The 22,933-nt window shown below is 50.9% G+C and overlaps 10 protein-coding genes across 10 annotated transcripts; 8 read left to right on the plus strand and 2 right to left on the minus strand.

Annotated features, from left to right (window-relative positions):
- Positions 1 to 225: 225 nt before the first annotated feature.
- On the plus strand, positions 226 to 1,561 carry VTN00DRAFT_8385 (uncharacterized protein; the record flags this gene model as incomplete). Its single annotated transcript, XM_069435233.1, has 2 exons — positions 226 to 756; positions 854 to 1,561. 2 exons carry the CDS (start codon positions 226 to 228, stop codon positions 1,559 to 1,561), a joined length of 1,239 nt encoding a protein of 412 aa, XP_069285200.1.
- A 1,004-nt stretch (positions 1,562 to 2,565) lies between these two features.
- Positions 2,566 to 3,978, plus strand: VTN00DRAFT_8386 (uncharacterized protein; the record flags this gene model as incomplete). The annotated part of the gene is made up of 7 exons (XM_069435234.1): positions 2,566 to 2,634; positions 2,710 to 2,856; positions 2,937 to 3,041; positions 3,114 to 3,395; positions 3,464 to 3,519; positions 3,578 to 3,723; positions 3,809 to 3,978. 7 exons carry the CDS (start codon positions 2,566 to 2,568, stop codon positions 3,976 to 3,978), a joined length of 975 nt encoding a protein of 324 aa, XP_069285201.1.
- A 389-nt stretch (positions 3,979 to 4,367) lies between these two features.
- Positions 4,368 to 4,769, minus strand: VTN00DRAFT_8387 (uncharacterized protein; the record flags this gene model as incomplete). Its single annotated transcript, XM_069435235.1, has 1 exon — positions 4,368 to 4,769. One exon carries the CDS (start codon positions 4,767 to 4,769, stop codon positions 4,368 to 4,370), a length of 402 nt encoding a protein of 133 aa, XP_069285202.1.
- Positions 4,770 to 6,243: 1,474 nt separating this feature from the next.
- On the plus strand, positions 6,244 to 7,569 carry VTN00DRAFT_8388 (uncharacterized protein; the record flags this gene model as incomplete). Its single annotated transcript, XM_069435236.1, has 2 exons — positions 6,244 to 6,358; positions 6,758 to 7,569. 2 exons carry the CDS (start codon positions 6,244 to 6,246, stop codon positions 7,567 to 7,569), a joined length of 927 nt encoding a protein of 308 aa, XP_069285203.1.
- A 68-nt stretch (positions 7,570 to 7,637) lies between these two features.
- VTN00DRAFT_8389 (uncharacterized protein) lies at positions 7,638 to 9,115 on the minus strand (the record flags this gene model as incomplete). The annotated part of the gene is made up of 5 exons (XM_069435237.1): positions 7,638 to 7,876; positions 7,926 to 8,548; positions 8,598 to 8,800; positions 8,856 to 8,920; positions 8,974 to 9,115. The coding sequence occupies 5 exons, from the start codon at positions 9,113 to 9,115 to the stop codon at positions 7,638 to 7,640; spliced, it is 1,272 nt and encodes a 423-aa protein (XP_069285204.1).
- Positions 9,116 to 9,389: 274 nt separating this feature from the next.
- On the plus strand, positions 9,390 to 11,542 carry VTN00DRAFT_8390 (uncharacterized protein; the record flags this gene model as incomplete). The annotated part of the gene is made up of 3 exons (XM_069435239.1): positions 9,390 to 9,411; positions 9,467 to 9,565; positions 9,618 to 11,542. The coding sequence occupies 3 exons, from the start codon at positions 9,390 to 9,392 to the stop codon at positions 11,540 to 11,542; spliced, it is 2,046 nt and encodes a 681-aa protein (XP_069285205.1).
- A 784-nt stretch (positions 11,543 to 12,326) lies between these two features.
- On the plus strand, positions 12,327 to 14,498 carry VTN00DRAFT_8391 (uncharacterized protein; the record flags this gene model as incomplete). The annotated part of the gene is made up of 1 exon (XM_069435240.1): positions 12,327 to 14,498. The coding sequence occupies one exon, from the start codon at positions 12,327 to 12,329 to the stop codon at positions 14,496 to 14,498; it is 2,172 nt and encodes a 723-aa protein (XP_069285206.1).
- Positions 14,499 to 16,442: 1,944 nt separating this feature from the next.
- Positions 16,443 to 18,148, plus strand: VTN00DRAFT_8392 (uncharacterized protein; the record flags this gene model as incomplete). Its single annotated transcript, XM_069435241.1, has 4 exons — positions 16,443 to 16,463; positions 16,525 to 16,612; positions 16,702 to 17,971; positions 18,028 to 18,148. The coding sequence occupies 4 exons, from the start codon at positions 16,443 to 16,445 to the stop codon at positions 18,146 to 18,148; spliced, it is 1,500 nt and encodes a 499-aa protein (XP_069285207.1).
- Positions 18,149 to 20,223: 2,075 nt separating this feature from the next.
- On the plus strand, positions 20,224 to 21,643 carry VTN00DRAFT_8393 (uncharacterized protein; the record flags this gene model as incomplete). The annotated part of the gene is made up of 3 exons (XM_069435242.1): positions 20,224 to 20,965; positions 21,114 to 21,541; positions 21,596 to 21,643. The coding sequence occupies 3 exons, from the start codon at positions 20,224 to 20,226 to the stop codon at positions 21,641 to 21,643; spliced, it is 1,218 nt and encodes a 405-aa protein (XP_069285208.1).
- A 964-nt stretch (positions 21,644 to 22,607) lies between these two features.
- VTN00DRAFT_8394 (uncharacterized protein) lies at positions 22,608 to 22,931 on the plus strand (the record flags this gene model as incomplete). Its single annotated transcript, XM_069435243.1, has 1 exon — positions 22,608 to 22,931. The coding sequence occupies one exon, from the start codon at positions 22,608 to 22,610 to the stop codon at positions 22,929 to 22,931; it is 324 nt and encodes a 107-aa protein (XP_069285209.1).
- Positions 22,932 to 22,933: the final 2 nt, after the last annotated feature.

A 22,933-nucleotide genomic window follows, 5' to 3' on the forward strand; every position in this document is an offset into this window, starting at 1 on the left:
TTATGACAGTAATTCCTATACAGAAGACTGCAAGTAGCAAACCCATGAAAGCACACGGACCTCTACTAAATAAGCTTTGAGTAATCAAAAAACAAATCTCGCTGGCAAATAAACTTTGAGGACCCACATCTATTGCATTAGAAGAAGCGCGTATAAATAGTAGATTGATTCAACCCCTGAAAAAAAAATGGTAAAACTGGAAAGCTGAAGTCAATCTGTATCACAATGCGCTCACGAACATCTTTTCTCAGATTTGCGACTCCACTGTTCTGGATATGTTGCTATGGTGCTGCTCCCACCGACGACATCGTCAAGGGCGTCGTCCATGGCGTTCAAGAAGAATCGATGGATATCGCTCAAGCAGTCTCTGTATTGGCAGACGTCCTGGCTGAAGCTCAAGCAACTGCAACCCCAACGTCCCCAGCAGAGGTCCAATCCATCATCTCGAGCATTCTGGCCGCTCAGCCAACAGCCAACGTAGTCACTAATGCTGTTGAGCTCATCCAGAACGGCCTCGACGCGGCGGACCCGGTCCATAATATCGTCGGTCAGTTTGATTCCAGAATCAACTCATACAACAACTCCAACCCGGATCCGCCGGTCAACGTCTATCCGAAAAGCAGCCTAGATGCGCCGTACTCGGTACCCGAGGAGCAGCTGCGCGCTGCGATCTATATCCCGGAGGACTTCTCGTACGGTGCGAACGGGAAGCAGCCTGTGATCCTGGCCCCGGGCACCTGCACATACGGCGGTGCGGTGTACGCGCCCAACTACGCCAAACTGCTTGCGGCGACCGACTTCGCGGATCAGCTATGGCTAAACATCCCCCGGGGCGTTGAATGACGACGTGCAGGTCAACTCTGAATACGTTGCCTACGCGCTGAACTACGTCTCGGCCATCAGCGGCGGCGGCAACGTAAGCATCATAACCTGGTCCCAGGGCAGCTTGAACATGCAGTGGACGCTCACGTTCTGGCCTTCCACCCGCAGGGTTGTCAGCGACTTTATCTCGATGGCCGGCGAGTTTGACGGGTCTTTCTTCTTCGACGTGCTCTGCCCGAGCTTCCCAGCCATCCCTTGCAATCCTTCCTTCTTGCAGCAGAGGTACAAGTCCACCTTCGTGAAGACCTTGCGGGCTCATGGTGGTGACTCTGCGTACGTACCAACAACCACCATCCACTCCTCCACCGACAACGTGATTCTACCGGAAACTGGGACAGCTGCCAGTGGGTACATCCTGGACGCCAGGGGAGTCGGGGTCAGCAATAATGAGTTCCAGGCTCTCTGCCCTCTGCAGCCCGCGGGTAGTGTGTATACGCACGAAGGCACGTTGTATAACCCCGTGGGGTGGGCGTTGACGGTCGATGCGTTGACCCATGACGGCCCGGCGGACGCGAGTCGGCTCGATCTGACTAGCCTGTGTCAGGGGCTCGTAGCGGAAGGGTTGAGTTTGCAAGACGTGGTTGCGACGGAGAGTATCTGGGTGCTTATAGTGTATAAATATCTCTTGCACTTCCCGAAAGTGACTACGGAGCCACTGATCAAGCAGTATGCCCATTGAGAGTAGCCTGCAAGGGTATTATTGTAAAGTTGCACTCGTTATCACAGAAGAATCCCAGGGCAACAGAACCAGGATTCATCTTCTGAATACCTTTGAAGGGAGAAACTTAATTCTGTACAAAATATCAGCAATCTTCTCATCGCGATTGACAATCTACTCACCGTAATGACCAAAATTTCTCCTCTCTGCCATCCTTGAGAGGCTTTCATACATAGGCATCTATATCTGCATTTTTGATGTCAATTGGCTATTGGCCCGAAATGATTAGTAGATAAGTTAGGTAGGTACCTACATAATCCCGCACCATTTTCCGCAGGTATCTAGCACAAGCATCTCAAGAATAGAGTTAATATAGTGGCGACATAACACACGTGTATACAATCTACGAAGTGTCTGATCAAAAATAGCGGAAGCGCTAGGTGACTTCCGACTCGGATAAATATCCGCACGACCCATCAATCTAACGACAGGAAGAGCTGTTAACGGACCTGCATACATGTCACAAAAAATCGATAACTCCATGGATTGCGAACAACTAACGATAATCAAACACGCGTTCTGGTGGTGGGTACTTCCCTGGACATGCCTTGCTCGACGACATGCAGCGATGGAGGGGGAGGTGGTGGAGAACAATCGCGTCATAAAAGCGGGATCTTTTGATAGCATTAGCACGGATGGATCCATCGCTGCCACTCACCCCCGCCCAATGATGAATTGCTGCTCGCGATGATCGTCGAGTACCCCGCGGATGAGCACGTCCTCTGTAACGCCATTGTGTCACTTTGTTAGGTGTCTCCTGGAGGAGTTGGAGGGGCAGCAGGAGCTCGCCATTTAGTTGGAGGTTAATAGTAATAGCCCCGGACATACTCCGACTCCGTATTCTTGATTTATACTTGTCCCCCGTTTCTTTGTCCTTCAAGCCCTTCAACTACCACAGACGAGGATAGTCGATTGCGACACAAGGACCATAAGATCACGGCGATAAAGATACAACGAAAATAATCATGTCTCTAGGCAGGAAATTCAAGCTCAACTCCGGGTATGAGATGCCCGCCATCGGTCTCGGGACCTGGGTAAGTCCAGTCCAATCGCCAACAAAGATACTTATCTGAAGATCGAAAGGCTGACACTGACTCAAACAATTACAGCTCTCCAAGCCTCACGAAGTCGAAAATGCCGTCGAACACGCTCTTCGCGTGGGATACCGCCACATCGACACCGCTGCTGTCTACGAGAACGAGGCCGAAGTAGGCGCGGGCTGGAAGAAGTCCGGTGTTCCCAGAGAGGAGATCTTTGTGAGTTATCACCTTTCTTTCTCACTTTCAATGCAAGGTAGAGTAGTTGTATGTGGAATTAAGCTGACAGCATCTTCCAGATCACTAGCAAGCTGTGGAACACCCACCACCACCCAGACCACGTCGAGGAGGCACTCAACAAGACCCTGAAAGACCTGCAGACTGATTACCTTGATCTGTACCTTGTACGTATATACCTACCCACTCATTTGACTCTTCAATTCAATAGCAACAGACTCTAACACAAAATCCTACAGATTCACTGGCCCGTCGCCTTCGAGCACAGCAGCGAGACCCTCTTTCCCGTCGACCCAGTCACCAAGCGCTTCAAGATCGCCAACGTCCCCATCGCTGACACCTGGGCCGCGCTGGAGAAGCAGGTCAAGGCCGGCAAGATCCGCAGCATCGGCATCAGCAACTTCAACATCGAGAAGACGAAGGAGCTGCTCAAGACGGCGACGATCCCGCCAGCGGTGAACCAGATCGAGGCACACCCGTGGCTGCAGCAGCCAGAGCTGACCAAGTTTTCGAAGGAGAATGTTTGTGGCTCCCTTTTCCATTCCACTTTTTGTCCGTGAGAAGATCACTTGCTAACCAGGTCATGTAGAACATTCTCATCACAGCCTACAGCCCGCTGGGCAACAACATCTACGGGCTTCCTCGGTATAATGTCCCCATTTACTCCCGATGGGAACAAGTAGCAGGTAGCTAACAGTCCCAGTGTTGTCGACGACCCAACCGTCCACGAAATCGCAAAGAAGGTGGGCAAGGACCCCGCTCTCCTACTCATCTCCTGGGCCGTCCAGCGCGGGACCTCCGTCCTTCCGAAGAGTGTCACCCCGTCTCGTATCGAGAGCAACTTCCAAGGTATATGCTTATTCCAAGATATACAATGGGGATATCAAAGTCTTTGTTCTCTTCTTGTTGGAAGCTAACTGACTTCTGTCTATAGACTTCATCATCCCCGACGCGGAATTCGAGGCCCTCAACAAGCTTGACCGGAACCAGCGATTCAACGTCCCCGCCCGCTGGGGCATTGACATCTTCGGTGAAATCGGTGATGAGGAGGCTGAGAAGCGGGCGGAGGCGATCGCGGCGGAACAGAGGGAGAAGGACAAATAAATGAATAAATAGCGAGGATGTGGTATTGGCCTCTACATGGCATGTCCTTGGATGGTTCTGTATAAATGATAGAAATGTATGTGAATATAATTAGTAACCATATAAGGGCAACGGAGTTCCTTGGTAAATGGGATTTTAACATCCAGAACACTCTACAATAAAATACTGGAAAAATAGACAATTGCCATTAAACACTGACAGATGACAAAATTGCTCTGCCACTCGCTTCAAAGCCAACTGCGTTCACACAGAGGAGGACCCCTGGGGTTTCTCAGGACGAGGACACTGGTGAAAACAGCGGTCCTACCTCGGAGACCGCCCAAGTGTGTACTGCCACTTTCTTCAGCGAGTCCTTCAGTGCCGATAGCTGGACAAGCACTGAGCAGTCCTCACCCCTCTCGCAGCTGTGCAGCAGCTTGTGCATTCGCACATGGGGTAGTAGACTCACGAACTGAACCGGGACGTCGAATGGCGTACGATCCAGCAGAGTACTTTGCACCCAATTTTGCAAACTTGACGAGAAGCCCCATAGATGGGGGTGTCCGGACTTCCTCAGGATCAAGTCGGTGATGGAGAAGACGACAGGGGAGAGTCAGAGTCTCTGCGTCATCTTCGGGGTCTGAAAATGTTTGAGGCCCCTGGGAGGATATCCCATCGAAAACTGGAGACGCCAGGCTCAGAACCTTCGACGAGGAGCGTATGTTTGTCGTCACGTTCTGGAAGACGATGTCTCCTTTGGGATACATCGACCACAGGGAGAGCACGCATCCCATCATCCGCAGTCGAGTCATCCTCTCTTCCTTGGCCTTGATTGGCACATTTCCTTTCCAAGAACTGCCAAGCTGCTGCCCAATTCCTCGATGGAGCTTTCCGAAGACGGTGTATCCATCTCGACAGTGACCTTTTTTGAAAGGGCCTCCTAGTGGCTTGTTGTTCTATTGAGCCCCTACCCCGTTATGTAGTCGTTAGTATACATCTGTGAATATTGCTGAAAATGATAGGGATACTGCCAGAAAGGTTCGCTGCCTACCCAGGTATACCTACTTATCAACGGAAGACCCTAGACAACTTATCCTGTCATAGCAATAAATACCGGGTACCTAGGGTATTAAGGTAGGGGACAGTTCATGCTTGCATCTTCCCATTTTACACCTGCAGATTGATGAACCCCTCCTAAGCGCCATCCGGAGCTCAACAAGTCACGGCAATCATGACGCCGTACCCTTGCGATGATGAGGGTGATAGGGACAATAGCCTACCTGGAAGTGGGGTTCCGGCCCAATTGGCCCCTTTCCTGTGTGGCACCTCTGACTACAAGAAAAATGTATTTGCCTGTAACGCAGCACAAACATATACATATATGATGTCTTGGACGGCGGCTCCAGTGATTGTGCATAAAGCAGCCTTGGACCACTGTGGGGCGTCCTGTTGTATAGGATCGCAGAAAGGTCTTGTCTTCCTGGATCTAGGTTGTCGGACTTGTCCTTTAAAGGAATACACCTTTAATTCTTTGTCAGGAAGGCTTAAAGGTCTCAGGATGCAATCAAACCTATGTAAAGGACTAAAGTGCCAACCAGAAGGCTCTAGACATTCATTTCTCATAAAAGAGATTGAAATAGCTAAACTATGACCAGAATACGTTATCAGAAGGTACCCGTCTTTACGACCTTTATATCTGGTGTCTTAGAGAAATCCAAAATCACACGTTTCTTCTGAAGTCCCCGTGTTCAAGTGTGCGTTAAATGATTCAATGGTGTTAGCAGTAGTTATAAGAAACTTGGCAATTCCTGGAAATTTTAGCTCTAAAAAGCTAGCGATTCTGCCGGTTTATTAAATTTTTTTGAACTATATTACGTACTAGTGCACCTGCTAGAGATATCATTAGACTGTAACATCTAAAAATCTGCAAAAACACCCCGTGATCTAGGCACCTCGACGTGCAAAACAAGCAATCACCTTTTGTAGAATTTTAACCTTACTTCACTAATCTGCGAAGTGAATAACATAATACCACATCTTCCCATAGCTAAAATCATCGACTCGTGGTCTACGCTGGCGGTATATAGTGCTGAGCACCAAACTGACCAATCAGAGACAAGATTTCAATGTTTGCACCGATACCATACCGTACCGCCAGGCAGTGAAACGCCGACGCGCTCCGACCGATCCTCTCTTTCCCCTGTCTAAAAAAGAAACTCTGAACAATTACCTAGACTCACAACTTCTTTTTCAATTGATCATTTAAAAAGCATATATACTACTCAGATGCCGTCATCAGTCAAAGAAGGCCGAGTGACAAAAGCAAAGTCAAAGTCGCGATCGACCTCGAGTTCGGTTCTCTCTTCTTCGCTCGGGAAACGAAGGCGCGAACATGCAGAGGGTGAGTACTATCTTAGGTATCTAAACCATTGCAGGCCTTCTTTCTTTTGCTTTTTCTTGAATTATTGGGTTCAGTTTTTATCTGTTTAATTCTTAAAATATACCTTTTTTTCTCGAGGTCGTTCCTTTATTGCAATTGCAAACGTAAATCCCTTGGGATCGAGGCTGAAGAGCTTCCACGCGTGCCGCTATCCGCTATCGGGTACTTTTTGTTCTTCCATACCATTTCGTGCTGGTGTTATTCTGGACCAGTAACGCATCTGTCTATTTACCGACATATCAATTCGATAATTTTCTTTTTTTTATACACTCTACAATTCATTACTATCCCCCCTCTTGGGGTCTATTAATTGATCCCGCGTTACACATCATGCGACGACATCTAACACGTACTTCCCAGCAACACCCAAACCCCTCCCCCTCGTAGAGCGCACCAATGCGCTCCCAATTGACCAATTCATCGAGAAATACGTGCCACAGTCATCACTCCAACTCAACCTTCCCGGTCCTAAGCAGAAACAAAAACAAACCCATGATGACAAGGACAAGCCAGCGGATCGCAATGGCGATCATGATCACAAAGAGCAGGACAGCCCCAGCACCACCAACTACATAATCGATATCCACACCGCACAATCCGTCCCACCCGCAGACTTCCAGGCATGTTTCAACCTCATCGAATTGACGTCTTCAAACGACTACATGAACTCCAGCATCGGGTGGTCGCCCGCGAAAAAGAGGAAGGAGATGAAGTTGCCTGATATGCGGTATATTCTCTTGCGGCCGGCACTAGCACCGGGGCGGCCTGATACGGGGCAACACGAAGGTGGTGTCGATAAAGCTCCTTCAGAAGAAGGAACCGGTGCTGGAAAAGGGCAGGTGCTAGGCTTCCTCTCCTTCATGGTGACGTACGAAGACGGGAAGGAAGTTATCTACTGCTACGAGATCCACTTGTCGCCGACGCTACGGGGAAAAGGGGCCGGAAAGCACCTGATGACTCTATATGAAGAGATAGGGCGGCGGGTTGGACTGGAGAAGGCTATGTTGACCGTGTTCAAGGCGAATACGGTGGCACGACGGTTCTACGACCTTCTTGGGTACGATGTCGATGAGTACTCACCGCAGCCAAGGAGATTAAGGAATGGGACGGTTAAGGAACCGGATTATCTTATCCTGTCAAAGGCGTTGAAAGGGAACCTGCCCGATGTATGAACGCCTAATTGAATGAAATATTTTCATAATATACCCAGTGTATTTATGCACTTTATGAGACAGAATGCTTATATCTGTCTCACATCCTTGCCCTTCATTTCTGGGTTTTCTTGCTCCCATTCGTCCCTAAGCGCAGCGAAGATCGAGTCCGCGACCAATATCGAGAGACCCAGACTCCAGACTAGGGTGATGGCATAGAAGAAATTGGCGTTTCCGGACCCTGCATAGATCCAAAGGTGGTAGAATGCAGGACCGAGAAGGGTGGCATACAGCAAGGCAGAAACGGCAAAGAACGTGTAGCGCATCACTGGTCACTGTTAGATGATACCCTTTCGAGGATGGAGGAATATACATACAAGGGAAAAGATGTCGGTAAAGCGGTATCAGTGCGAAGTACAGGGAGACGTCTGAGATGCTGGGATACGGCTGGAAGATCGCAAAGATACCGAGGAGGGTGGTGACCACGAAGAGAGGCTGCCGCCTCAACCGGATTGTCAGCCCACCCATGTATCCTGCAAGGTGCAGCCAGAACACGCCCAAAAAGAACTCCCTGAATGAGTCAAAGATTTCGATGAAGAAGTACCACCAGAGACCGACGTTGGGAGTTAGATCAGGGACGAGCAATTGGACGCCGTAAGTTGCGGAGATGAATTCCCAGGAACACCCAGTGAGTAGATATGAAACGCCAAGAAGACTAGCAATGCTTCCTGCGAGTACTGCAAAGTGTTTCAACGCGAAGAGAACGGCAGAGGGGACGCTCTTCATTCCCCGAACGTGTCGATCGTAGCACAGGAGGACTAGAGGGATAAACAACAATGCCGGGTACATAGACAGGTAAGAAGCAAATCCCAATGCAAGCATCGCGTTGAGACCATTCCCAGAAATGGCATTAGAGACGGCGTAGAGGATCGAGAGGTTGGCAAAGATATTCGTCGACCGACCGAGGCACGTCGCGATCGTAAACGGATTGAATAGATACCTGCGTACCGGTTACACCAGACCAATCACAAAGTCGGGACAATACATACCCTGCAGCAATAAAAACGCCATCCCATCTGATATTCTTCCGCGACGTGGTGTGTAGTCTCCCAGAAACAGACTCCGCAGAGTCTGAGATCGTGATCAAGGCATTGGCGTTCAGGAGGTCGGTTAGCGAGTAGAGGATGCCAGTCACTAAAGGAAAGTTTTGCGCATTGGGAAGCAAGGCAAAGATAGGAAGAAGAAGCGGTGCCTATACGATAATTAGTCAACGTCCAGGAAAGGGGAGATATCTAGGTCTTCTTTACCTGGTGGAACACGCCCCCATCATAAGGAGAGACATTGCGAGTATAGAGGAAGAGGCCCTCTTGTACTGGAAAACTGTGAGTATTTCCTGACAATCACTACGATCGCTGGGATACTCACGTCGCTTGAAGCTGCTGATCGGGGTAGAGACCTCCACCCTTCCGGTCAAGAGGTCAGGGAGCGAGGGGAAAGCACAAAACAGCAGGACTCGCAGCGCGAATGCGGCCGCGAATACCGCAACCTTCCTCCTGTCGACAGGCATTGTAAATTCTATCGTCTGCTGCAGATCCTCATGTTTGTGGATACCTGGAGGTGAACGAGAGTAGAGCTCTGGCGGAGAGCGGGCTGGTGGTCTGGATTCCAGCTGTCCTGAGCGCTGCAGCTGCAGCGGCCCCGACGCCGTCGCGCTTCCTCTTCCGCCCTGCACGGACCACCCAGAGCTTTTCTCCGACCCGCACCAGAAAAGTCTCGCGATAACTTTTTCGTTATCGGCAGCATCGACTCTCGAACTCCTCGACGCCGCCAAACCACGCAAGATGGCGAGGATCAAGAAGAAGGGTGCGTTTGTTAGGACGTCAATGATATGGGGGAAATGTGCTGACAAAATTTTCAGGGACCTCTGGTCAAGCCAAGAACTACATTACCAGAACCCAGGCCGTGCGCAAGCTCCAGATTTCACTGCCTGATTTCCGGAGACTATGTATCTTCAAAGGTATGCAAAAATTTGTGTTATCTCATGGCTATCGCTAATTGTGTTCTTGTAGGAATCTACCCTCGAGAGCCTCGTAACAAGAAGAAGGCGTCCAAAACCGCGACGCCAAACACCACCTTTTACTACACCAGAGATATCCAGTATCTTCTCCATGAGCCGCTGCTTAACAAATTCCGTGAGCAGAAGGCGCTCGCGAAAAAGATCGCCCGGTCGCTGGGCCGTGGAGAAGTTGGCGATGCGGCCCGGTTAGAGAAGAACAACGCTCCCAAGATCACTCTCGATCACATTATCAAGGAGCGCTACCCGACCTTCATCGATGCTCTGAGAGACCTGGATGACTGTCTGTCGCTCCTGTTCCTGTTTGCCAACCTGCCTTCCACCACGAATGTCCCACCAAAGACCATTGCGCTCTGCCAGCGCCTTTGTCACGAGTTCCAGCATTATCTGATTGCTACCCATTCGCTTCGAAAGTCGTTCCTCTCGATCAAGGGTATCTACTACCAGGCTACTATTCAGGGTCAGGATATCATGTGGCTTGTCCCGTACCGATTCGTCCAGAGAGTTAGTGGAGATGTCGATTACCGGATAATGGCCACCTTCGTCGAGTTCTACACCACCCTGCTTGGCTTTGTCAACTTCAGACTCTACAACTCTATTGGCTTGGTCTACCCGCCCAAGTTCGATGTTAGGAGTGACGAGAATGGCGCTGAGCTGGCTGCATTCACCCTTGAAGGCCGCAAAGTGGGAGAGGTGAAGGCGATTGAGGCCAAGTCGAATGGACACGAAGACAAGCAAGTCTCGCGCGAGATCCAGAACAAAGTCGACAGCGTGGTTAAGAATGCAAACTTGGATCAAGAGCAGGAGGAGCAACAAGTCGAGGCGCAGGAAGAGGACAACGATGGAATTGACAAGTTCGAGCCCGCGGCACCGGAAGCCGACACTCTGCCCCAACCCGACATGAGTAGTAACGAGGCTGCATCATTATTCGCCCCCTTCACATTTTACATTTCTCGAGAGGCGCCAAGGGCTCCATTGGAATTCATACTACGTGCATTTGGCTGCAAGCGGATCGGCTGGGATGCGACTCTGGGTGATGGTTCTTTCACAACTGACGAATCTGACCCCCGAATCACTCATCAGATCGTTGATCGACCAGCACTTCCCGAGTCTTCGCTGCCTGCTATTCCAAATGCGCCGCAGGATGTTGCTGTGCAAAAGGTCAAGCCCGGCACACGTGTGCCTGGGAGAACCTACGTTCAGCCCCAGTGGGTCTGGGATTGCATCAACGAAGGAAAGCTTCTGCGACCAGACCTGTATGCACCAGGAGCTACACTGCCTCCTCACCTGAGCCCATGGGTCAAGCCTAGCAAGGGTGCATACGATCCTCGGGCCAGCCTTGCTGAGCAGGAAGAAGAGGGTGAGGCTGAGCGCGCAGCTGAAGAGGAAGAGGAGGAGGACAGTGATGAGGAGATGGAGGATGCGCCCAAGGACAAGAAGTCTCGCGCTAAGACTGAGGAAGAGTCGGAGGAAGATGAATCTGAAGACGAATCAGTCGATGGCGGTATGGACGTTGCTGTTACTGACGATGACGATGAAGACGAGAGCGAGGAAGATGAGGAATTCGGCGGCTTCGATCACGAGGCAGAGGAGGAGGGATCTGAGTCTGAAGACGAGGAAGAGGCTACTCGGAAACAGCACCAGAAGGAACTCGAGGCTGAAGCCGCTGGTCTTCCCTTCTCCGCTAGCGGCGCGGACAAGAAGGCTGACGGCTCGAAGAAGAAGTCCTCTCAGGCGAAGAAGCTTGCGGCGCAGAAGCGCAAGCAGGAAGAGGAGCTGGAGAGACAGAAGATGATGATGAGCCGGAAGAAGCGCAAGCTGCTGGATAAGATGCTGTACTCGAACAAGAAGCGGGACGAGGAGGCCCAGAAGCTGCGGAGCAAGAGGAGAAAGATCGAGAAGGCGACAGGCAAGGCGTGAAAAATGGAATGAACAAAAAAGTTGTATCTTTGTTGAAAAATGATATCCTTGGTGTTTGGAAGTGCTCTATTTCTTTCGAGGTTAGTTTTGAATTTTTGCCGACGGTGATCTTCATGATTCTGCATGTACTGTAGCTCTAGTGTATCTAAGATCCTGCCGGGGCCGGATTCTGCGCTTTGAGTGCCGAGTCCCATTCCATTCTACATACGGAAATGACAAGAGCAATATAAATATAAGCTGCATTGAGACAAAGATATTATCAATGTTCCTTTTACTACCTGCTACAACTAAGTCTTAACACAGATTTATGGACCCTTGGAGGCCGCCTGGGCAACCTTATGAAATCACGTGATCCTCATTTTCAGAGGTACCTTTGTTTGACTTCAGTTACAGTATGACTTTCCCGGGTCGTGCTCTGTCAACATACGCCCGCTATTCATATATTGCCTTTAAGATTGGAATTTTCAATTTGTGGATGTTATTTCATAATATACCCATCTTCGACAGTTATTAGTCTGCGTGTTGAACGATTTTGGATGGATTTTCTATCTTTTTATCTTATCCGCCGCTGAAGAGAGAAATTCTCAAATAGTGTCTGCTATTGTTTAGCATACCACTGTCTCATGACCCTTGTGCTTTAATGCAAAAGAACCTTGGAAAGCACCAAACAAAAATGTACACTTTTCCCACAAAATGATCTACACACCGTGACTTTCACCTCCTTCCTTAGCACTTTAACTTTTTCTTTCTTTCAATTCGCGAATAGAGTTCAGAAGCTTCAAACATGTCCGCATCCTCACCACCCAGCCACCAGCCAGGGGCTCAGTTCTCTGAGCGCTTCACCCCGCCCCAGTCCGCACAGCCGTATCGGTCGATGTTCGGCTCGAGCAGTCGGAATGTGGACGTGGACTTCCAGCCTTACCCTGAAGAGGATGACTACCACCAGCGCCAGGATGAGGAACGACTGGAGCAAGAGGGAGAGGAAGATGACGAAGAGAGGGATGAGATTGAGGATGTGTTGAACGAGAATCTCCCTCCCATGGCGGATGATTCTGATGACGCGACGTACGAGGGAAGCGATGAGGATGAAGACGTGGTTATGTCGGACGGAGATGGAGACCGAGAACAAGAAGCAGGGGATCGTGACCGTAGTCGTGATCATGAGCAACTGCGCGACTACTCCTACGAAGACGACCTTACTAGAAAAGAGAAAAGGAAAGGGAAGCAATCCGTCAGAGCAAGCTACGATTACGACTATGACAGCACATATCCCCCTTATCGCTCATCACCACCACCATCTTCTCCGCCTTCATACCGTCCAAACCGGTACCACGGCCCCGCATCAACGTGGCGCTTCTGGACCCAAGAGGAACGACAGAACGCGGAAGCCCTCGAAAACATCCGCGCCAGAGATCTTTCCGCTCACCTATTCAACGCCTATGCACTCCGGAAAAGGGCGCGGGAGCTGAGGCAGAGATCCGTGGAGGAAAATCGCCCGCATTATCATCGGGATGAGGATGAGGACGCGCCGTTCGCTCCTCCCGCACGATGGACCGCTTGGCCTATGCCTGCGAATGAGGTCCCCAGGGCAGACGAGTACGCACGGATGATGGCGATGGAGAAGGGTGATGAGGACGAGAAGTGGACGCTGCGGATGCAGCCGGATCTGAGACCGAGCGCGGATCTGGAGGAGAATCTGATCGCGGTGATGATGAGGATCGCGAAGGAGAGGTTTCGAGCTAGGGAGTGGATGTACGGCGGTGGGGGAGGTGAGGCGTCGCAGAAGAAGGATCCATCACAGTTTAAAGATGAAGAGGATGGTGCTGGCGACGCTACGCGGAAGAATACCTACAACGATGAGGAAGAAGGAGAATCTGGCTGGAAAACCGATCCCGATCTAGAATTACATGAAGACAACGTCGAATACCGTCCCGTCGTCTCAACAGATGATGACAAGTCACGACGGCAACTACGGCCCCTTGCGCGGCAGATTATCATGCGATTAGACAACCTTCTGATGGGTCTACATAATGCCCGCAAAGCGAGCATGGCTCCGGACGACAGCTCCGCCAGCGAAATGATGACGGATACAGAGAGCGTCGCATCCAGTCGCTACATATCTCCCAGGAAGCGAAGGAGAACCGAAGGCGCTGCTGAACGAAGCCAGTCGAGAGGGCGAAAAAGAACACGCACGGGACCCGTCTCCGGAGCAGAGAGGATGGAATCTCCCAGTGACGACCACGAGTCAGAAGAAGGCTCAGCCGCGGCAACCTCCTTCGACGAGTCGAACACCTCCTCTCGAGCATCACGCTGTGCACGACGGTACGGCTCATACCAACGCCTCCGACTCGGCCTGCGCGACTGGAGCGACGTCCTCGGGATCGCTTCCATGATGGGCTGGCCCTCAGCGGCCGTGATGCGCGCCGCGCGCAGATGCGCCGACCTCTTCGGGGAAGACATGGTCTTCCATACACTCGAGGAAGGCAGCGTGCAGCGAGTACAGGTCAAGGGCGGACGTCGAGGGGAACGGGTCTGGCAGTACATCGAGGGTGTTGAGGAGGAAGAGAAGGAGCAGAAACCGCCGCGGTCGCAGCCAGCACCGTCCGTGTCGCGATCACGATCGCGGGCCCGTCCTGTATCTGCGAAGCGGGACGATGTCTCTACTACTACGACAGCAGCAGCAGCAAAAGATAAGGACGTCACCGAAATAGTCGTGCCCGATTCCCGAAGAGGAAGCAGAAGCAGGAGACGCACAAAGGAGGACCTGGTCTGTCCGGTCAAGAAGTGTCCCCGACACGTGAATGGCTTCTCGCGGACGTGGAACCTGAATCTGCACCTGAAGAGAGTCCATCCTGGTTTGTACTCTTCGCGGGGAGTGTCTGGAGCTGGAACCGGTGGCGAGTCGAATCCCGATGAGGGAAATGCGACGACGGAACAGGAACAGGAAGCGGAATGACCGAACCTGTGATGGCCCTCCGAGCGCATGCACTATTAATGATCAGTTATAAGTTATCAGTTATAAGTTATCATTTTCCGTATGTCTTTGTTCTGGGTATGAGATGGTATCATCGTCTAGCGTTCGAAATTTCGATAATAAACGATGCCTAGATGGGGTGAACGATCTGGCAGTTATAAACAAATCTAAAACATCTCTACGCTGCCATTTGAATAGAGTGTAGAAATGACAATTAACGTCCACCGCGATAGAATACTTAGGATAGATAGCACAGGATTGTAGGAGTTAGTAAATACATCAGAGGGAATACTCCTCCGGAACCGCCAGCTCCCCTCCATCAACAAACCGCTTTCCTACCACGACTATCATTATGACTACGCTTAGACATCAAAGCATACATACCCCACAAACAACAAAACACTAGACTGCACCCAGTACATACAGCCAGCATCGGCTCCTCCGTCCGCTCATCCCTTCCTCGCCTCAGGCATCCTTCCTCACCACAAGTATCGATCGGAACCACACACCCGACCGGCCGCATGAAGGTCTCTCCCTTCCCTAACTCCCCGAAGCCAACATTCCCGTTAACTCCCCGACAAAAACCTCAACCCCAGCTTTTCGGTTTCCCTGCCAGTGTGCTCGAGCCCCCAAGGCCCCTGCGCGGCTGACATCCATGCTGACATGGGCTGGGCCTGCATATCATATCGTCACGTGCATGCGGGGGAAGAGGGTATCCCCGTTTCAGGTACGGAGAGTTGTTAAAACCAACCCCGCTGAAGGTTCCGCTAGCACGGGACGGCCTTTTTCTCTGGAACTGAATTTTAGATTATTAATTGCCTCTCCGGAGGAAGGGAGGAAGATTGGTGTATCTTTTTTGTCTTCTTGCCAAGCGTTCCATGAACCAGCTACGGTTCTACTTAGTATGTACATACTGTACATTTGAGGCTGATCCCAGAGAATGAGGTCTGAATAAAGAGAGATTTAGCCCTCGAGGTCCTAAGTACACATGCAAGATTGATCCTTTCAGGCCCTGTACGTTACTATAAAGCACCCATATATTCCACAGAAAAATCCATCTCCACGGTGCTGGGACTTCGGGGATCTCGCCGGGCTTCTCCGGGTCTCGACCTCGGCGTTTGTGCCGAGTGGCCGGCGGGACCGGAGTTGGAGCCACGGGGGCGCGCTGAGTGGTCGAGAGCGCCGAAGCGGGCTGCCGAGCTTGAGGTTCCGCTGGGATGGAAGACCTTGGGAAAAAGCCTTTATATACGGTTGCAGAGCATAGGAATACCTCCTCATGTCGAGATAAAAGGTATCGATATGATGTAGATGTACGCTTGCGATAGTATGATGCGTAGAGTGACAGCTTTGAAAGATTAGTCAACATCAAGTAGAAAACGGAGAGAATCCTAGACGCAACAACTCCGCAGTTGGAGAAGCTGTGACGCCGGTCCACGTGACGTGGGGCGCACATCATGGCGGGAGAACGCTGCGTCGGGGCGACGATGCAATCAGAGCGGGCGGCGGTTGTGTACGGCGTTGAGCTGCTGGACAGATAACAGACACCAACGTCTCCCAATTCCTTGGAGACTCGCAAATAATCAGTGGCAGAGTTGCCAGCAAGCTGCAAAAGGTCGCGAAGCACCACCATCGTGCCATCTCATCTACCCCGACAACCAGAAAGCATACTCCGGGCCGTCGGGAGGCATCGGACACGCACTGGAGAAGCTCCTCCTCCGCCAGCCTCTCACACCTCGACCACCCCCTCTTTGCCCCGGTTCTCTATAATAGATCCAGACCCCCTCCGGCCGCGCCCGGGTCCTCCTCTTTCTTACGATGGACAAGATCCTCCGCTCGTGTACTCGTCAGTTGTCCAGAGCTCGTCCCTGCCATCCCCTCCCCGTCCCTCCTCCCCCGCGCTTCCTCTACCCGACACGCCTATACACCATGAGCCACACAGTGCCTCCGGTGAGCAGCTGCTTCTCGAACTGAAGGAATATCGTTTAGTTAACAGCTTGGGGCCCCGCAGTTGAAAGATCCGTCTCTCTTCATTGAGAAGTGCTATGTCAATGGCGAGTGGGTGACAGCCCAGTCGGGCAAGACCTTTGAGGTCCACGGTATGCTAGACGATTTACTTTTGTATCATCTCTTCTTTTATATTTGCTCTTCAGTTCACGTTTTTCCTCCCCTAGACTGACAAGTCTAGACCCCGCCACTGGCAAGCTCATCGGAACCTGCCCCGAGTTCGATGCTGCCGACACGCAGAAGGCCATTGATGCTGCCGTCGCCGCCTTCCCCAAGTTCCGCACCACCCTCGCGCGTGAACGTGCTCGTATGCTGCGCCGCTGGTACCAGCTGGTCGTTGACAATGCCGACGATCTCGCGACCCTGATCACCTGGGAGAACGGCAAGCCCCTGGCTGATGCCCGCGGTGAGGTCAACTACGCTGCCAGCTTCTTCGAATGGTTCAGTGAGGAGGCCCCTCGTGTCTACGGTGACACGATCCCCGCCACGGTTGCGGGCAACAGGGTCCTGACCCTGAAGGAGCCTGTTGGTGTCGTTGGTCTGATCACCCCGTGGAACTTCCCCGCTGCGATGATCACCAGAAAGATCGGGCCCGCCCTGGCGGCTGGCTGCACGGTCGTTGCCAAGTCTCCCGGAGAGACTCCCTTCACTGCCAACGCTCTGGCTGAGTTGGCGCGCCGGGCTGGTATCCCCAAGGGCGTCGTCAACATTGTCACTGCCGCCAAGAACACCCCCGAAGTCGGTGAGGTGATCACCACCCACCCCGAGATCCGCAAGATCTCCTTCACTGGTTCGACTGGTGTTGGTAAGCTTCTCATGAAGCAGGCCTCATCGACGGTGAAGAAGGTGTCCTGGGAGCTCGGTGGTAACGCTCCGTTCATCGTCTTCGACGACGTCGAGGACCTGGACGCTGCCGTCGCCGGTGCCATTGCCTCCAAGTTCCGCAGCTCAGGCCAGACCTGCGTTTGCGCCAACCGCATCTACGTACAGAAGGGCATTTATGACGAGTTCGCCAAGAGGTTCGCGGAGAAGGTCCGCGCCTTCAAGCTTGGTGCGGGTTTCGGTGAGGGTGTCACCCACGGTCCCGTTATCCACTCGCGGGCGATCGAGAAGGTCAACGAGCACGTCCGCGACGCCGAGTCCAAGGGCGCCAAGGTTGTCGTCGGCGGAAACAAGGTGCCCTCGCTGGGTCCCAACTTCTTCGAGCTGACCGTTCTCACCGGCATGACCAAGGACATGAAGATCGCCTCCGAGGAGACCTTCGGTCCTGTGGCTGGTCTCTTCCCCTTCGAGACGGAGGAGGAGGTCGTCCAGCTGGCGAACCGCGCTGAGGTTGGTCTGGCCGCTTACTTCTACAGCAGCAACGTCAAGCGCATCTTCCGCGTTGCGGAGGCGCTCGAGGTCGGTATGGTTGGTGTCAACACCGGCATCATCTCCGACCCCGCCTCGCCGTAAGTATCCCCGTAGAACTCTAAATTCTGGGTAAACCAGCTAAATAAGCGCGCAGATTCGGTGGTGTCAAGCAGAGCGGTTTCGGCCGTGAGGGCAGCAAGTACGGCATCGACGAGTATCTTGTCGTCAAGAGCGTGACCATCGGCGGGATTAACCCCATCATCTCACGTCTGTAACCTTCTTCCTGTTGTTGCTTTGTAACCCAGTAGATGATTTTTTTTTCCCTTTTCCTGCATCTCTGACACGTCATTAGAATAAATTTAATATTCTAGGAACTTTCTCTATGCGTGAAGAGCTATATTAAAGCCTATTTGTGGAGAACCCGGTCAGTTACGACGCAGTCTAAACGCATTCCGACCCACCTTTCTTGTCTTGTTATGTATATCTCAGGCTCGAAAAAGAAACGACGTCGCACGAAACGGGAAATACCAGCGAATCCGACGAACCGTTATCTACCCGTTATCTCCCCGATGAACCACCCAGACTATCTGCCAAACCCGGACCGGTTGTTTTCTTGCCTGAATTGGTTTTGAGCTGCTTGAAGCGGAGACGGTTGATGCAAAGAGGTGGATACTAACCTGTCAATCAATTTTGGTGTTGGCTTGGATGTGTTCTAACTCCGGGGATGAAAGGGGGATGATGGGCGTGGATCTGTGGATATGTACGTATGCATGTATGTAGCTAGTTGTCATGCTTATGCTCTACTTTTACGCGGAGCTGAGAAGCAGAATGTACATGTTGTTGCATGTGATACTTTCGAATGTATTCCAAGATCTAGGCCTATCGATGGTGGTCAGTAGAGGTAGTAAGCATCATGTCTATTTCCCAAAGAGGAAGGGCCGGGGATAGACGGGAAGGAGAGCTGCAGGTGCACTCCACGGCTGCTTCCCGGTGAGGTCTCCAGACGCTCTTTCCAAATTGGGAACACCTCTCCTCTTCCAAGACCGAGCCTCATGTCATGTGGATTCTGGAAGATGTGGTTTTGGGGGAGAGAGACCGTTTCCAATACATTTCATCTTGCCTACTGTGCTTGCGCGGAAATGCATAAAGCATTAGTTTTTGTTCATTCATTCTTTGATCTAGTTTAATTCGCAAAGATCCCTTCCCTTACTTACAGGGCGGGCTGTGGGCTGGAGTCTCTGGACCTGTCTGGGGCGTGGAGTCATCCGTGACCGTGCCTTGAGCTAAGGATAACGACTAAGTTTGTATCGTCAGTCTCTCTGTGCTGCTGTTTGCTCTAGATCACCATACTCGCGGGCCTGAAGAGCTATCCTTGCCAAAGAAGAAGGATGAAAGATGGAGAGACCTCCCGCTGCCTCGCACGTGGTTTGACAGCTTCAAAGTAACCCTCTCATCCGCATCACCTCGTTTGATCCGACTTTGCATTGTCACAAAGCATAACAAGTATCTAACCATAGACCTAAAGGACCCCTTTTCCTTACGGAAACTTGCTTACCTTACCTAGCAAACAGGCTAACATTAATATTACAGAGCAGATTATTCCGTTTGGTCTACATACATAACATCCCGGCATCCTGTTCCGCATATACTGATCCGTTTGTTTCAGGCCCGGGTGTGCGCATGGTACAGTACTATGGAAAGGTTCTTTCATGGTTGAGGTCGGGAGCCAACCGTGGAAGCGGGAAATGGGAAGGGAACAAAAACCTTGCCAACCTTACCAGAGGTAACCGTTCGTTCCGTTCGGGCGCCTGCGTCCAGTAGAGGTCACCTTGTGAGAGTGTCATAGTTACCATGAGAATGCGATTTTAGATTGGGTACTTAAAAAGGGGTTCTGCGTTGGTCTAGATATTACATTTCGTCAACATATTCGTTCTTACAGGAGTATATACGTTGTCAGCGATCCTGCAGATAGTACACAAGTACCTTGCTATATGTCAGCCGAATGTTACCACTATAACCTAGTTGTATGCCAAGAGACCTATCAGCCTATTCAGCACACGCCGATCCAGGCATCTCGAAGGTTATAATCCCTACAATAAAGGGATCATACTGTCTATACCCGAAACCACCTATTTTCCTTTGTTATTTCACGAAAATGTCTCGGGATCATTAAAGAAAAAAGTATTCGGAAGGTCTTAACCCCTAAATCCATGAGAATAAATAGTGGTCAGATAGTTAGGTAGATTCGAATAAACAGAGCTTTCATCATCATACCTTCGGATTACTAGGTTCGCGCAGTCTGACACTATATTTTTGACAGAAGAGCCTTCTTTCGAGGTGACTGCAAGAAATGGATACCCCCTCAGAGATCTCGTTTGATGACGTCGCGCCCGACGTGAATGGTGAGAGCGATGTCGATGCTGTTGCGGACCATGCATCGACAGCCTTGACTTTGCAGGATTTTGAAGAGCTGGCAGAAGACACGCCGGAAGAGGATACTCCGGGCAAGTCAGCCCCAAGCAGATTGGATGAGTATTCTCTGAAGAAAGATGTCGACCCCAAAGGGGATGTCATCCTGCGGGCTAAGAAAAAAGACTTACTGGTCTCATCGAAGCTGCTGAGTATGGCATCTCCAGTTTTCGAAAAGATGTTCTCCGAGACTACAAACAAAGACAAAAGACACGAAGTTTCCTGGTCTAGTCTTCCCACCGTTACTTTGGAGGATGACCATCCACAGGCCATCTCCCTCCTTTGCCATATCCTCCATTACCGTCGTGATGTAATCCGGGCAGTTGTGGACCTCGACCTTCTCGTAAAGTTCATGCAATTGAGTGAAAAGTACGACTGCATTCCGGTGGTCAGGGCGCAAGGCATTCAGTGGTTGCGTTACCGCTGGAAGATCTTAGAAGAGGAGGAGTACCCTGATGGGAAAGATTTATGCAGAACGCTCCTGGTCGCGCAGTACCTGAATGACCGTGAGCTTCTCCAGGCCATCACGGCGAAGATTGTTGGGTCGCTAAATATGTCGGACTTCTTGAATGAAGTCATATGGACTGGGTTGGAGGATGAGGAGCTTCCTGCGTTCTTGAAATGTAAGTGGACGTGGAACCATTGATTTGGCCATTAGTCTCTACCTACGCCAGTCCGTGGGCATCTAATTGGCATATATATATATGCTGTACATGGACCGGTTACGGAATCTACTTCTTGGTAATATCAACTGACAGGCACACCAAAAAGCCCGTCTCTTCGGCCTCCGCTGCAGTGCGTTCGACGATTTCCTTGCCGCCATTGAAAGGGCCGTCGACAACCTCAGGCGACAGGTCCATTTCACCCATAACGAGGGCAAGATGTGCACGATCTGCGGCGACCGCAAGCCGTCTTGCGTTAGATTCTGCTCTAAATGCAATAATTGCAGCTTAAAGCCCTTTGCTTGTACGAACGAGTCAAGACTAGGCGAACTTATCCGCATCTTGTCGCAGGGCAACATCTGGCCCCTATCGAGACTTCAGGGTGGCCGCCTGCTCGATATTCCGGGGAGGTTTACAAAGGGGCTTTCTGAGGCGAGATCAAAGAAGCTGATGCACAGCTGCCAGGGGTGGGATAACTGCCCCCTCCAGGTCGAGCTGTCGAAACTGCGACTGTCTCTGGAGCGGATAGCGGAGAAGGTTTGTCATCTTCCAATTGATAGCGGTTTCTATCTTGCTAATGTAGGTATCCAGTGGCCCGAACACAGCGCCTACGCAGGTACCAGGTGGTGGTGGTGTTAATGTACACCGTTGTTTCTTCATATGCGAGGGGAAATCGTGGTTTGATTTTTGATTTCGAGGTTAAAGAGTACCGATATCTGGATCTCTCCAATTCTAGATACATCATATGTTCTTTGCTGGAATTCATTTTGCGTTATGATCGGTTGATATTAGGGTTATCTAAGCACCATAGGCATCAAATCAAAAGGCTATTTAGTTCCCTTGTTTATAACAATTTTGATAAGTGCAGGAGCATGTACGTAGGCAGATATGACCATATCTCTATTGTGGATGGACGAGAGGGCTATCATACCCTGGTCATTCTTAGTACCTAGGTAGTCAATAATGAACATAAAAAAGATATTCGAGTTATCGAGAACTGACGCTAATTCTTAAAATCTTTGAATGAAATGTCAATTAGTAGCAAGTATATATATACCTACTTGCATGGGATGACATGACATTATCAGTTTACATTTTCCATATCACGATTCCACAATTCTGGAATGAGGCCAAGAATGAAATGAACGAAAGGAGAAAAATCCTGGTTTCTGCTGAATACGATGGAAATTGATGCGCTTGTGGTTTTTTTTTCTGGTCATTTATTTAGATCTCCTGGACTGGTTGATCTAATTCCCAAGGTTCAGGAGTTATGCATGCATCCAGTCCATGTTGGATCGTCTTCGGGAATGACATCATCGTGATCAGTTTACAAATGAAGTATGTAGTCGAAAACAAATAATCGCGACTATATACCTTAGGTGCACATTTTTCTTCCGGCCTTTTCCAATGGAACTAAAACCCACGAATTTAAATCCCCCGCAAGACCAACCCGCACATCAATCAATCACAATCAATCAATCAATCAATGAAACAAAAGCAATGGTGGTGCACCTCAAACTGAAACCTCTCCTTCTCGCCGGCGGGCACTCCTGGCGGATGGGAGAACCCAAGCTATCTCCTCCGCTTCTCTGATGGCAAGCTCATGTATATGCGTCTCCTCGAAGTGCTCCGCGATGCGTGTCCCGATGCAGAGGAGTTGTATCTCTCGTTGAGGGATCGGGGGTGTGTGGAGCAGCTATTATTGGAAGAGGCGAGTGTCGATTTGTTATTCGAGGAGGAGGATATGATTTTACTCCCAGGCAAGGAGCAGAAGCAGAAGACGAAGAGAAGGAGGATACGGATCATCTACGACGATACGGTCAACTTCTGCATGCCAAGTCAAGACGATGTTGATATCGGTCCCGCGGCGGGCCTCCTTGCTGCGTACCACATGGATCCAAGTGCTGCATGGCTCATTGTCGCGTGAGA

The sequence above is a fragment of the Thermoascus crustaceus genome, assembly GCF_041956765.1.
Source record: "Thermoascus crustaceus strain CBS 181.67 unplaced genomic scaffold VTN00scaffold_6, whole genome shotgun sequence".
Lineage (NCBI taxonomy): Eukaryota > Fungi > Ascomycota > Eurotiomycetes > Eurotiales > Thermoascaceae > Thermoascus > Thermoascus crustaceus.